Source organism: Macaca thibetana, chromosome 11 (assembly GCF_024542745.1).
Source record: "Macaca thibetana thibetana isolate TM-01 chromosome 11, ASM2454274v1, whole genome shotgun sequence".
NCBI lineage: Eukaryota > Metazoa > Chordata > Mammalia > Primates > Cercopithecidae > Macaca > Macaca thibetana.
Genome location: NC_065588.1, coordinates 38,634,249 through 38,649,417, shown reverse-complemented (window position 1 = coordinate 38,649,417; position 15,169 = coordinate 38,634,249). Strand labels below are relative to the sequence as shown.

At 42.5% G+C, this 15,169-nt stretch overlaps 3 protein-coding genes across 5 annotated transcripts in view; all 3 read left to right on the top strand.

The window, feature by feature from the left end:
- LOC126931320 (60S ribosomal protein L12-like) overlaps positions 1-13,713 on the top strand; it is a 706,093-nt gene extending 692,380 nt beyond the window's left edge. The window contains exon 2 of the mRNA XM_050749429.1: positions 11,965-13,713. Coding sequence (XP_050605386.1) covers positions 12,063-12,566 — 504 coding nt within the window. The 5' untranslated portion in view covers positions 11,965-12,062 and the 3' untranslated portion in view covers positions 12,567-13,713. The remainder of the gene's footprint in view (positions 1-11,964) is intronic.
- YAF2 (YY1 associated factor 2) overlaps positions 1-15,169 on the top strand; it is a 1,232,548-nt gene that overhangs the window by 853,207 nt on the left and 364,172 nt on the right. The gene's annotated exons all lie outside the window — the stretch shown is intronic.
- The window catches only part of PRICKLE1 (prickle planar cell polarity protein 1), a 126,360-nt gene that overhangs the window by 59,517 nt on the left and 51,674 nt on the right, over positions 1-15,169 (top strand). The gene's annotated exons all lie outside the window — the stretch shown is intronic.

Genomic DNA, 15,169 nt, shown 5'->3' with positions numbered 1-15,169 from the left:
ATGGTGGAACGCGCCTGTAGTCCTAGCTACTTGGGAGGCGAAGACAGGAGAATTGCTTTGAACCCAGGAGGCGGAGATTGCAGTGAGCCGAGATTGTGCCACTGCACTCCAGCCTGGGCTACAAAGTGAGGCTCCATCTCAAAAACAAAAGAAAAAAAAGAAAAGAAAGGAAACACACTCTTAAATTGTACCCTTTTCCACTAATACCATCTGACTTCTTCACTTCTCCTTTTTTAACTGCTCTAGTCATCTGAATGTGTGGAGATAGTGCTGGTCCACAGTGTGACATTGGGCACATCATCTCGGACAAGCCCCACTCACCGTCACCCCTATATCATTCAGGCAGCGTACACAGTCTCTTGATTCTATCTGGTGACTCTCCCTTGAATCTAAGCCCTTGTCTCATCCTATTGCCATGCTAGAGACATCATCATCATCGTCATTATTTTACATTTTTCTAACTGATCTTTCTGCCTTAGCCTCTTTCAGCACTCCTGCGAGCCTTTTTTTGTTTGTTGTTTTGCTTAGAGGTGTGTTTTTGGGGGGCAACAGTGGCCATGGTCACTGTTCCAAAAGGCAATTCTGCTCATGACCTGACTGTACTAAAATGTGTACCACTTTTCATCAGTGTTCACATGCAAGGCCCTCTGCAAACTGGTCCAAGTCGGCTCCTCCAGGCTTCTCTATCCAGTTTTCCCACATGCACTCTCAGCCACACACACACAGAACCTCTCACCACTCTCAAGGCAGAAAAGCTGCTGGGTACGTCCTCCCCTCTCCTAAGCGACACTTCCATCACTTTTTTGCACTGTGTATTACTACTCACTGTCCAGCTCCAGATCAGATGTCCTCTGTGAAGTTTCTCTTAATTCCCCCAAACAAACCTCAACCTCCTGCCCCTGCCAACGCCTCAGCATTTTCTTCAAACCTCATATTCTATTCTATACCTCTATTCTGTAACTTATTGCATCAGCATACAAGCATACAGTTGTTCCTCTCGCCTACCAGGTTGTAAAGCTTTTCAAATACAGCATCTTTTAAAAAAGTGATTTTTGTTACTCTAAGATCTAGATAAGTGCCAAGAAATACCCATGAATCGTGAATGCACCTCTGGCCTGAGTTTTTGCCTACACATTCTACTGGCTGAGCTTAATCCACTTTGGAGGTTTCATTAAGATACAGCCACTTTAGCTTCACAATGAGTACATTAGCATTTTGTAATCCTAGAGCACTCTGCTGCATGTTTCCAAACACAAAAGATCCCTTAATTCTGTTTTCAACAGAAGACAGCTCAAATGCCCTATATTACCTTCTTGGGAAGAGGCATTCATCTCCTCTTTGTCCTTTGTAATGGATTTTGGTCCATTGATCATAATGACATTTAACATCTATTTCAACACTTGGCATGTGGCAAACATAGTGCTTTGTATGTATTACCACTTTTATTGCCTACATCAACAACATTATGGTGTAGGTGCTTCTGTTCTCTGGCTTTTAGAGAACAGGAAGTGGAGGCACAGAAAGATGACAACTAGTCTGAGGATGTAGGGAAAAAAAATCAAACAAAGCTGCTTTTGCTATTCTCTCACTCACAGCAATCAACACAGAAGACTTCTGGGACCTCTGGTCACCAGGAAGTGTGTGGGAATTTCTCCCTGCCAACCACCAGTCAATCAGTTCTGCAGTGGCCACCAGCTGCAGAATTGTCCTCGAATTCAATTCAATTCTGACACTCCTGCTACCTGGAGATAGCAGCAGATCCCAAAGGTTAAGGGCTCAGTCCCACAGGACTTCTTTCCCCACTTTCAATGCCAATAGCAAGCCCCAAGTTATTTTACCGGTGCTTCTGACTGACCAGCTATATATTGGGGTTCCCTCAACCCCCTCCTTGGGTTTGATTAATTTGTTAGACTGGCTCACAGAACTTAGGGAAAGACTGACTGACTTTTATCAGTGCATTCGTATAAAGGATTATCACAAAGGATCCAGATGAAGAGATGCACAGGGCAAGGCACCTGCAAAGGAGCGTGGAGCTTCGATGTTCTACTGCCCTCCAGGAACCTCATGTGTTCAGCTATCGGAAGCTCTCTGAACCCAGTCCTTTTGACCTTTTATTGTTACGTAGGTATGATTGATTAAATTTACTAAGTTGGTGAAACTCCTGCCCCAGTGGTTGGGGAGTGTGGCTGAAAGTTCTAACTCTCTGATCCTGCCTTGGTCTTTCCAGTGATCAGCCTAGAACCTGAAGCTACCTAGAGGCTGCCAGCAAGCAGTCATCCCATTAGCATACAAAAAAGACTATTACATTGGAAACATGTGAAATCACATCAGAGATTCCAAGGATTTGGGGAGTTGTGTGCCAGGAATCCTGGACAAAGACCAACTATACATTTCACGATGTCAGAACTAGTACGTGGCAAAGCTGGCATATGAACCAAGGCTGGATGACTCCAGAATTCATGTCCTTAACCACTACGCCTCACTATCTTCCAAATAAACATCTATTCTAAAAACAATCATAACTGATACAGAGGGATTTTTAAATAAATGTCAATATTTAAACAGTGATTGGCCGGGCGTAGTGGCTCACACCTGTAATCCCAGCACTTTGGGAGGCCGAGGTGGGTGGTTCATAAGGTCAGGAGTTCAAGACCAGCCTGGCCAAGACGGTGAATCCCCATCTCTACTAAAAATACAAAAATTAGCCGGGCACGATGGCGGACACCTGTAACCCCAGCTACTTGGGAGACTGAGGCAGGAGAATCGCTTGAACCCAGGGTGGAGGTTGCAGTGAGCCGAGATTGCGCCACTGCACTCCAGCCTGGGTTACAGAGTGAGACTTCATCTCAAAAATAAAATAAAATGAAATTAAAATACAGTGATTATTACCAACAGTTTTTACTCTGTGGCTTAATTTTGGTCCTTTGATTATTTCAGGAAAACTTTAAATCTACCATTGGATTAGTAGGGAAAATACTGAAAAAAACAATCAAGATTACATAGCTAAAATGTAGGTGCTTGGACTTACTGTCCTTTCATTTTTCTGTAGTATGCAGTGCTTCAAGACAGCCTTGATTGTTATAATCAAATATTATATACAAAACAACACTTTGTAGAGCTGCTGGATTGTACATGTGCTTGCTGTTTCAAATTACCTGTATTGCACAGGCCATTTTAATGGAAAGAAAATTAGCTTAAAGATAGGAAGTGCCTTATTAGCTCAGTGAAGCCATGGTCTATTCAATTAAAGTGTTAACAAATATTTCAGAGGAAAGAATGTTTAGGGTCATAAATTAATTCAACACAGTTGTTCCTAAGCACTTACTATTTACCTGGGAATGTGTACCGTGTTTGGTGCTTTGAAGATAAATGTTATTTACAAAATGCCTAGCTAATAAAACCTTGCTTCAGAATGCTGTATTTGACATCAAAGATCTTTATGCTGAACTTTGTGGTTGACAAGGTTTAATTTCATTTAAGTATGGGATAGGAGAGTCTTACTGGATAAGTCTGCATATAGATAAAAGTCACAGGTATCCAAATCACCTGTTCTGACTGTGTTTATAGCTGCATTTCCACCTGTACTGTATAATGTGACCCAGATTTTTTACCCTTTAATGCACCCATATGGCTCTTATTTGTAATTGTGCATCTGTTAAGCCATGTGAAATACTGAGTTTGCATGTCTGTGAAAATTCACTGCTGCTACTAGTCTTCCTTCTTTCCTTTCTTGGTTGTCTGAAGACTCCAAGAGAAGTAGTTAATATCAGTCTATTGTTTCAAACCACAAACTTTGGAAACAGATGCACTAGTGTGGAAAACAGTTTGTCGACATAACTACAAGATTGCCTGTTTGTGAAAAGACCTAGTTCCCTATGTCTTGTTCAGAATTCAAGAGTCGCCCCTATGTAAACTTGGCTGCAGAAAAATTCAGAAAATGAGCATCTTGGTTAACCTTTAAATGCTTATTCCAAGTTCAAAGGGGATTAAAAACCAAAAAATCTCTTAGAATCACCTTTCAACTAACATGAACTGCTTTGGGACATGGGTAGTTTTTATAATTAAAGTGACTAAGGATAAAACGCGTAGCATATAACTTGCTTTCTTCATGAGAGTCCACTAAAAATTCCTAGATCCCTAAAGATCAAATTTATGTAACATATCCACTTTAAAAATAACTGCCAATTTTCTGCTTTAAAAGAGATTCTATTTGCTAATGGAAAAAACAAAACTTAGTCTAGCCAGCAAAGTAATAAAACTTATGTGATGCAATGGTGCTTTTCTCATAGCAAAATGCCGCATAGGATACAAAGGAAAAGTGCATTAACGTGACCAAGGCCCATACACAGCCAATGTACACAGATCTCATTTTCCAATTTTTAGAGTATTTTAAAATTCTTTGTTAAACTTATTGAAGCAAGATATATTTTCATATATATATTTTTTGATACAGTTTAGAAACCAGATTTGATCTGGTTCTCTTGCAAATGGACTACAGTCATTTGCTTCTGCATCATTCTAGTTGCATAAACATGGCAGAAAATAGCCCTAAAACCCCTGATTTCAGACAAGCATGATGTGTGCCTGTAGTCCCAGCTACTGAGTAGACTGAGTGGGAGGATTGCTTGAGCCCAGGAGTTTGAGACGAGTGTGGGTAACGTAGATGCTGTCTCTTACAAAAAAGTTAAGGCTGGCCACGATAGCTCACACCTGTAATACCAGCACTTGGGGAGGCCGAGGTGGGTGAATCACCTGAGGTCAGGAGTTCGAGACCAGCCTGGCCAAAATGGTGAAACCCCCGCCTCTACTAAAAATACAAAAATTATCCAGGCATGGTGGCATGTGCCTATAATCCCAGCTACTCAGGAGGTTAAGACAGGAAAATCACATGAACCTGGGAGGTGGAGGTTGCAGTGAGCCGAGATTGTGCCACTGTACTCCAGCCTGGGCGACAAGAGCGAAACTCTGTCAAAAAAAAAAAAAAACACACACACACACACACACCAAAAACAAACGAACTGATTTCACTTGAAACATATAGATAACTAAAACCAAAAGCAAATTAAGTCGTTCTAAGAGTAGTGGTTTCACTCTTCACTATTGCTTTATATAGTCATGGTCTTCACATGAGACGTTCTTAATGGTGGGAGAACTGGGACAGGATAGAAGAAGCTGGCTTGTTCTGGGTTATAACTGGTCAGTTAATTTCTTTTTTTTTTTTTTTTTTTTTTTTTTTTGAGACAAGGTCTCATTCTGTCACCCAAGCTGGAGTGCAGTGGTGCAATCTCAGCTCACTACAGCCTCCACCTAGCAGGCTTAAGTGATCCCCCTACCTCAACCTCCAGAGTAGCTGGGACTATAGGCACATGCCACCATCCCAGGCTGATTTTTATAATTTTTGTAGAGATGGGGTTTCACCATGTTGCCCAGGCTGGTCTGAAACTCCTAGGCTAGATCCTCCCGCCTCGGCCTCCCAAAGTGCTGGGATTATGGGTATGAGCCACTGCATTGGTCTATTAACTGCCTTTAACTGTGTCCTGTTCATAACCATTTTCAAACACAGTTAAAGGTATTTTCCTTTATCTATTAAATATATGATTAGTAAAGAAATACAGTGTTTCTCAAAATAATGTCGTAAAGTTTTTGCCACTATTCTTTAAACTTTCAATTGTATAATCAATATTTCCATTAATAAAATATAAATTGCCTACATAGACTCTAAGGTATGTCTTTATTTATTCATTTATTTATTTATTTTTTTTTTTTTTTGAGACGGAGTCTCGCTCTGTGCCCCAGGCTGGAGTGCAGTGGCGCAATTTCGGCTCACTGAAAGCTCCGCCTCCCAGGTTCACGCCATTCTCCTGCCTCAGCCTCCTGAGTAGCTGGGACTACAGGCGCCCGCCACCGCGCCCGGCTAATTTTTTGTATTTTTAGTAGAGACGGGGTTTCACCGTGTTAGCCAGGATGGTCTCGATCTCCTGACCTTGTGATCCGCCCGCCTCGGCCTCGCAAAGTGCTGGGATTACAGGCGTGAGCCACCGCGCCCGGCCTATTTTTTTTTTTTTTTTTTTTTTTTTTTTTTTTTTTGAGGCAGAGTCTCACTCTGTCGCCCAGGCTGGAGTACAGTGGCCGGATCTCAGCTCACTGCAAGCTCCACCTCCCGGGTTCACGCCATTCTCCTGCCTCAGCCTCCCGAGTAGCTGGGACTACAGGCGCCCGCCACCTCTCCCGGCTAATTTTTTGTATTTTTTAGTAGAGACGGGGTTTCACCGTGTTAGCCCGGATGGTCTCGATCTCCTGACCTCGTGATCCACCCGTCTCGGCCTCCCAAAATGCTGGGATTACAGGCTTGAGCCACCGCGCCCGGCCTTTTTTTTTTTTTTTTTTTTTTTTTTTAAGACAGGGCCTTGTGCTATCGCCCAGGCTGGAGTGCAGTGCAGTGGCGCAATCTTGGCTCACTGCAACCTCTGCCTCCCAGGTTCAAGCCATTCTCCTGCCTCAGCTTCCTGAGTAGTTGGGATTCCAGGCGTGCCCCAGCATGCCCAGCTAATTTTTGTATTTTTAGTAGAGATGGGGTTTCCCCACGTTGGCCAGGCCGATCTCAAACTCCTGAGGTCTGCCCGCCTCAGCCTCCCAAAGTACTGGGATTATAGGTGTGAGCCACCGCACGTGGCTAAGGTATGTCTTTAACGTATTTATCCCTCTGTCAATAGATGTGAGCACACACTATCACATCATGACATATCTGATTCAAATAAACACATTTGACATTCTTTGAAGCTTGCATTCGGACTGTAGCATTTGCAACACCTCACTGTATTGCTAGCCAACCAAATCTAATCAACAATTTGACGCCCTGACTAAATTAAAGAATATTTTAAAAGTTAAAAAATGTTTTGAAGTGTATTTTGAGGTTAATGTAGATAACACATAAAGTGAAGCCTCAGTCAAATTAAAACAATGTAACAGACTGTTTGGCAATAGGCTGCTTCACAGTAACTCACCACTGTGCAGAGCTTTGTCTATGCAGCATCTCATTTAATTCCCATCACAACTCAGTGTAGTTAATTTTGCATTTCCATTGCATAGTGGAGGAAAATGAGACTAAGGGAGAATGAAATGTCTTGCCCCAAATCACAAAGTTAGTAAATGGGAGAGTCATATTCTGTCTCAGCGCTGTCTGCCTCCAAAATTCACTACCTGTTAATATTCTTTTCATCTGCATTGACCACTACAGTCTTACATCTTTCTTTTCCACATTTTAGGTTATGCTGGAAAAGCACAGAGGAATTTAGTCACAGCGTGTATTAGGGACTCACCTGTTCTCCAGTGGAGATTACATATAACTATCCCACATCCACCACAGATCTGGTGGCCTGGATAATTTATCATCCAAACCTGGACACTTGAGAGGGTGCTTTTTACCAGAAATAGAGGCACAAACTAGGATTTTCCAGAGCAGAATGAGGACATAAGATGACCCCATATAAAGCAGTAGTCTCAGGGAAGGCATGCCTTATCAGAATTTGGATGGAGGGGGTTGAAATACCCCATCCTGTGCTACTGTTAAAACACTCAAAGCCATCAAGTGCAGTGGCTCGTATCTGTAGTCCCAACTACTCTGGAAGCTGAGGTGGGAGGATGGCTTGAGGCTAGGAGTTCAAGGCTGCGCTGAGCCGTGATCTTACCACTATACTCCAGCCAGGGCTACAGAGTGAGACCCCATCTCTAACAACAACAACAACAACAAATACTCAAAGCCACAGGTCAGATTTCTGCTTTGCTTTCAAGCTACCCAGCTTCAGCCCACCCCTTTTAGCCACTCCTTCTAGAAGTGTTTCCTCACCTCCCCCATCACTGGTCTAGAATCATGGAGAGCCTCTTGTGTAAGTGTTCAGCCACCTGTGAATTAACCAAAAGAACAGGCCATTTTACTAACCATTTATTAATATTCAGTCTCCAAGATCAGAGAAGGGGTTGGAGTTGATCAAATATGTTGAGGCACAAAAGTCTGGAATATCTCCTGCATCTGGTAAAGTCTAAAGCTGGTGCTGAAAATTCAGTAAAGCCAGGCACGGTGGCTCATGCATATAATCCCAGCACTTTGGAAGGCCAAGGCGGGTGGATCACCTGAGGCCAGGAGTTCAAGACCAGCCTGGCCAACATGGTGAAACCCCATCTCTACTGAAAACACAAAATTAGCCAGGCATGGTGGCATACATCTATTTTCCCAGCCACTCGGGAGGCCAAGGCAGGAGAATCGCTTGAACCCAGGAGGCAGAGGTTGCAGTGAGAAGAGATTGTGCCATTGCACTCCAGCCTGGGTGACAAGAGCAACACACCATCTCAAAAAAAAAAAAAAAAAAGGAAAAAAAGGAAATTCAGTAAAGCAACACTGTGGAGGGAACAGGTAGTTCCCTAAATAATACCACCTAAGAATTCTTCATGTTGAACACATTTTTCAGTATTACAGATGGTAAGGATTACTACTTGAGGGTCATGTGCCAAGAGGGAAGTAATGTAACCCTTCTTTGCAACATTTCAGGTCTGACTCTCCTAAATAAAGCTGAGAATTATCAGTTCTCAAGCCATGGTGCATTTCATTTTTACTTCCTCCAATAAACTGGAAAATGTACCTGATATTGGCATTATAACCATGTTATAACATTTATACTTCTTAACTCTAATTAATAAATGTAATTTGCGGTTTATCAGAAGGCTATAGGGATATTATTGCTAGTGTTTTGAGAAATATAAGATGTATTACTCCTGCGTCAATCAGTAGATATTGCCAAATAAATTTCAAGGTCATATAACTGAACATTACTAAACAATGGGATTAAAATTCATCTTACAACTTCTATATAGATAAATTCAGTAATGTTTCAGGTTTTTTTTTGTTTGTTTTTTGTTTTTGTTTTTTTTTCTGAGATGGAGTCTTGCTCTGTCACCCAGGCTGGAGTGCAGTGGCGCAATCTCGGCTCACTGCAAGCTCCGCCTCCCAGGTTCATGCCATTCTCCTGCCTCAGCCTCCCCAGCAGCTGGAACAACAGGCGCACGCTGCCCCGCCCGGCTAATTTTTTTGTATTTTTATTAGAGACGGCGTTTCGCTGTGTTAGCCAGGATGGTCTCAATCTCCTGACCTCGTGATCCGCCTGCCTCCGCCTCCCAAAGTGGTGGGATTACAGGCGTGAGCCACCACGCCCGGCATAATGTTAGTTTTAGGGTTGGAAGACAGATGCAAGGGAGACAAATATAGGAAAATTAAGGATCAATGAGCTATTTTTAATACTTTCAAATTAGGTTGGCAGCTGTTGTTAGTGTCAGGACTTAAATAACTTTGCTTTGTTAAAAAATAAATTCGCAACATATGGATTTCAGTATGTTGTGAATTTATTGTTTGTGCTTATTAGGGAAAGTCGCTTCAGCTGAAAAAAGTAAGAAATTCTCCAGAGGATTAAAAAACCATCCTTGTTAGTGGACAAGTGATCTTGTCTTATCAAGTCTTATCAAGACATCTATCCTCAGCCGGTTGCTGTGGCTTATGCCTGTAACCCCAGCACTTTGGGAGGCTGAGGCAGAGGATTGCGTGAGTCCAGGAGTTCAAGACCAGCCAGTCAAGACCAACATGTTGAGACCCCCCCCCCCATCTCTACAAAAATTTTAAAAATCAGCTGGGGATGGTGGTGCGTGCCTGTGGTTCCAGCTACCCAGGAGGCTGAGGCAGTAGGATCACCCTGGGTGACAGAGTAAGACCCTGTCTCAAAAAAAAAAAAAAAAAAAAAAAATCCTCAGAAACTTCTAATCTTCTAAATTTACCAACTTTTACAGTAAAACCAGTCTTCTTGCTAATTAAATGAAGGAATTGCATTAGACTGGGTCTTAAATTCTTAAATTCTGTTATTTTTGGAATTATAAACCCAGGCCTGGGAGAGACATTCTGAGACCTTTTAATTCCCCCTTCAAACTCAATAAATGCATATGCCTATCTAGTGTGAAGAAAGAAACCCATCTATTATGTAGAAAAAAAAAACATCTTTCAAACTACCAAAGGAAATACCCCACTTTTCTTGTTAAGTACCCAGTATTTAAAGACACATTTGCTTTTTATCAACTGAAATTCCTCTCCTCTTCCTTTAGACTAGGGGACCTCAAGGGTTTCAGGGTGTCCTTAACACCAGGAGGAGGCAGTAAGGCTGGTACAGTATTTGGGGATGGCCTTAAAGACCAGCCTGTGGAAAAACTGATCTAGGAACCTCTGGTTAAGGATGGCAGATTGAGTACACACAGTTAGTTCTGTCCCCTTGCAAAATTTCATTAAAGTGACAGTAAAAGTATTTTTAAAAAAGAGGTAACCCACAAAGATGAATAAAATGGGAAAGAAGAAAATAACAAAACTTTGGAATCTGAAAACAGGATAATTAGTAGCTGACTTAGGAGACTCAAAGAGGCAGATCCTAATCTGGAAGTACAGATTGAGAAGCAAGTTGAGAAGCAATCTGAGTTATTCCCTAGAACTCCCAAAAGGCTCAAGAGGGTTTATCCTTTGGCAAGGGTGGAACAGAGATTCTGTACACTGTGAGACACAGTTGAGGGAGAGGGTACCTAAACAAAACCAGAAGAATCAGGTAACACACCTCAACTTGGCTGCCACATCATTCAGCCAGGGATCACCCACCCTGTAGGCAGGAGATGGAAAAAGTATTATCTAAAGAATCTGGTTAGCCAAAAGCAAGAGGTGGGGAGAGGGGGCATGGGTGCATGGAGTGAGGACAAAGCTAAGAATTCTGACTTCGGGGGTTTCCCAAGGAAACAGCCCAACCTAGATCATCTTAGTCTAGATGACAGAGTCAAAAACCTCCCTTTCCCTGCCCTCATCCTCCTAAACACAGACAGATGGCTTCCAGCAGCTTTTTAGTATCTTACTATTAAATATGAACAGACGGATGAGGATGAACAGAGAAAGAGAAAGATAATAAGAACAGATAAAACAGATACGAAAGAGAATACTTAAAGTAAACATATCATTGATATTGTCTGAGAAAGAAGATATCCCCTGTAAACAAGAACAGGATGCTACAAAAAAAGGAACCTTCATGGACATGGGAACTCTTGGATATTAAAAATATGAAAGAAGAGGCTGGGCACGGTGGCTCATGCCTGTAATCCCAGCACTTTGAGAGGCCAAGGCAGGTGGAATACGAGATCAGGAGATTGAGACCATCCATCCTGGCTAACGTGGCGAAACCCCCTCTCTACTAAAAAATACAAAAAATTAGCCGGGCGTGGTGGTGGGCACCTATAGTACCAGCTACTCAGGAGGCTGAGGCAGGAGAATGGTGTGAACCCAAGAGGTGGAGCTTGCAGTGAGCCAAGATCACACCACTGCACTCCAGCCTGGGTGACAGAGTGAGACTCTGTCTCAAAAAAAACAAAAACCAAAAAACAAAAACCATGAAAGAAGAAATGGAAGGCCATTTGCTAGAAGTCTTGGAAGCTACAGTATAGGAAATTGCCTAGAAAGTAAAAACACCAAAGAAATGCAAAATCGAAGAGAAAAGATGAGAAAATTTGAAGTCCAGTCCAGGGATCCAATATCTAAATAGCAGGAAAAAAATGGGAGAAATAATATCATCAAATAAATAATTATAGAACATTTCCTGAATAGAAGGACATGAATTTCTGGATTTAAAGGCTTACCAAGTACCATGTACAGTGTTTGAAAGTAGATTCATACCAATGTACATCATCAGGTACTTTTAGTATACTGGAACATAAAAGGTTCTACAGCCTTTCAGAGAGGAAGAGAACAAATTCTCATGTGAAGGATGAAAATCATAATGGCAATACTGGAAGCCAGAGGACAGCAGAGCAGCACCCTCAAAGTTATAAAGAGAAATCAGTTTTGGCTTAGAATTCAGGAGTCTACCAAAGTATCATTTGAGGTTAAAGATAGAAAAATAGGATTTCCGGCCTCTCGGCTTTCGGCTCAGAGGGGGCGAAGGTGCAACTTTCTTCGGTCCTCCCGAATCCGGGTTCATCCGACACCAGCCGCCTCCACCATGCCGCCGAAGTTCGACCCCAACGAGATCAAAGTCGTATACCTGAGGTGCACCGGAGGTGAAGTCGGCGCCACTTCTGCGCTGGCCCCCAAGATCGGCCCCCTGGGTCTGTCTCCGAAAAAGGTGGGTGATGACATTGCCAAGGCAACGGGTGACTGGAAGGGCCTGAGGATTACAGTGAAACTGACCATTCAGAACAGACAGGCCCAGATTGAGGTGGTGCCTTCTGCTTCTGCCTCTGCCCTGATCATCAAAGCCCTCAAGGAACCACCGAGAGACAGAAAGAAACAGAAAAACATTAAACACAGTGGGAATATCACTTTTGATGAGATCATCAACATTGCTCGACAGATGCGGCACCGATCCTTAGCCAGAGAACTCTCTGGAACCATTAAAGAGATCCTGGGGACTGCCCAGTCTGTAGGCTGTAATGTTGATGGCCGCCACCCCCATGACATCATATATGACATCAACAGTGGTGCTGTGGAATGCCCAGCTAGTTAAGCACAAAGGAAAGTATTTCAATAAAGGATCATTTGACAACTGGAAAAAAAAAAAAAGATAGAAAAATATATTTTCAGATATGTAAGCTTTCAACAATTTCACCTTCCATAAAAAGGTACATGGGATAGAGTGTGGGTAGAAGTTAACAGATAATGCCTTAAGGGCTGGGTGGGCATAGTGGCCCACGTCTGTAATCCCAGCACTTTGGGAGGCAGGTAGATCACCCGAGGTCAGGAGTTCGAGACCAGCCTGGCCAACATGGGGAAACTCTGTCTCTACTAAATACAAAAATTAGTCGGGTGTGGTGGCAGACACCTGTAATCCCAGCTACTCAGGAGACTGAGGCAGGAGAATTGCTTGAACCTAGGAAGCGAAGGTTGCAGTGAGCCAAGATGGCACCATTGCACTCCAGCCTGGGCAATAATGGTGAAACTCCATCTCAAAAAAAAAAAAAAAAAAAAAAAAGATAATGCCTTAGAGCCAAGTGTGATGGCTCATGCCTATAATCCCAGCACTTTGGGAGGCCAAGGCGGGCGGATCACTTGAGGGCAGGAGTTTGAGACCAGCCTGGCCAACGTGATGCAAACCCATCTCTACTAAAAAAATAGAAAAGTTAGCCAGGCATGGTGGCTTGCGCCTGTAGTCCCAGCTACTCAGGAAGCTAAGGCAGGAGAATCCCTTGAACCTGGGAGGCGGAGGTTGCAGTGATTCAAGATCACGGCCACTGCACTCCTACCTGGGGGACAGAGCGAGACTCCATTTCAAAAAATATAGATAGACAGATAGATAGATAGATAGATAGATAGATAGATAGATAGATAGATAGATAGAGCCTTAAAAAAAGTTAAAGTAGGCCGGGCGCGGTGGCTCAAGCCTGTAATCCTAGCACTTTGGGAGGCCGAGACGGGCGGATCACGAGGTCAGGAGATCGAGACCATCCTGGCTAACACGGTGAAACCCCGTCTCTACTAAAAAAAAAATACAAAAAAACTAGCCGGGCGAGGTGGCAGGTGCCTGTAGTCCCAGCTACTCCAGAGGCTGAGGCAGGAGAATGGCTTGAACCCGGGAGGCGGAGCTTGCAGTGAGCTGAGATCCAGTCACTGCGCTCCAGCCTGGGCGACAGAGCGAGACTCCGTCTCAAAAAAAAAAAAAAAAAAAAAAAAAAAAAAAAGTAGTAAATCAGTGTGTTATCTAGAGAAATGGAGATAAATACTAAAAGAATCAGCTAACAGAGGGGAAGCAGAAAAGGGAAAAAACTGAGAACTGCTGTTTCTCAAAACAAACCTTTTAGGACTGTTTGGTTTTTAAATGATGTGCTTATATAATTGTAAAAAAAATTAAGTTTACAAAAGAAAAGATGGAATAGGTCACGATGGGCATACAAACTTTCTTTTCATTTTTGTTTGATAATATGGATCTTTCAATTTGACAAGTCCTTTGACAGCATATAATAGATAAATTGTTCAGATTTAATTTTAACTCATCAGCCTTTGAGTTTCCCAAGGTGTTTCTGTAGGTCTGCATGCATTAGTAAAATCATTCTTTTGTAGCAGTAATTAAGTTATATTTAGATAACTATTTCTTATGGGGACACTGACAAGAGATCCACAGGAAAAAAAAAAAAAAAAGATGATGATCTTTCTTCTTCCACTGAAGAACCATGAGATAAGAGAACTAGCAGGCGGAGGTTTAATCGTTTTCTGACACACAAGCATACACAGAGGAAAATATGAAATGCAAAAAATAAAAGGTTTTTAAATCCCAGAATAGAAGACATAGTTTCAGTTGCTGCAACCTGAAATGAATTGTTTTTATTAGCTCATTAATGTTTCATGATTTGGGGATATATTTGTATACCATGTTGTTGGACTATTTTATTGCAGTGATGATGCCTCAAAGGATTTTGAAAAGGACCAAATGAATTTTGAGATAGTTATAGTTTTGGGGCTATTGCATGTACTAAACTGAATAGCTTTTTAATATACAGTGAGATTGTATCCATGTTTTATTATACAATATCTTTTTTTTTTTTTTGGAGACAAAGTTTCACTCTTGTCGCCCAGCTGGAGTGCAGTGGTACAATCTTGGCTCACTGCAACCTCCGTCTCCCGGGTCCAACTATTCTGCCTCAGCTTCCCAAGTAGCTGGGATTACAAGTATGCACCACCACACCTGGCTAATTTTTTGTATTTTTAGTAGAGACGGGGTTTCTCTATGTTGGCCAGGCTGGTCTCAAACCTCTGGCCTCAAGTAATCTGCCTGCCTTGGCAGGCAGTGCTGGGATTGCAGGTGTGAGCCACTGCACCCAGCCTGTTATATAATGTTTTTTTAAAGGAGACACTAAAACTTTAAAAAGAGAGAGACATAGGGGACAGCATTGAAGATATGTAAATAGAGGGAGTAGATAGTGAATTAATTAAGAGCAAAGAGCAGCTCTTATTCAGTTTTTTTTTCCTGCCCAACAGCATCTTGTTTTGTTGCCCAGGCTGGAATGCAGTGGCTATTCACAGGCATTATGATAGCACGGTGCAGCCTAGAACTCTTGGATTCAAGCACTTCTTCTGCCTCAGCTTCCTGAGTAACTGGGACTATAAGAGTGCCCA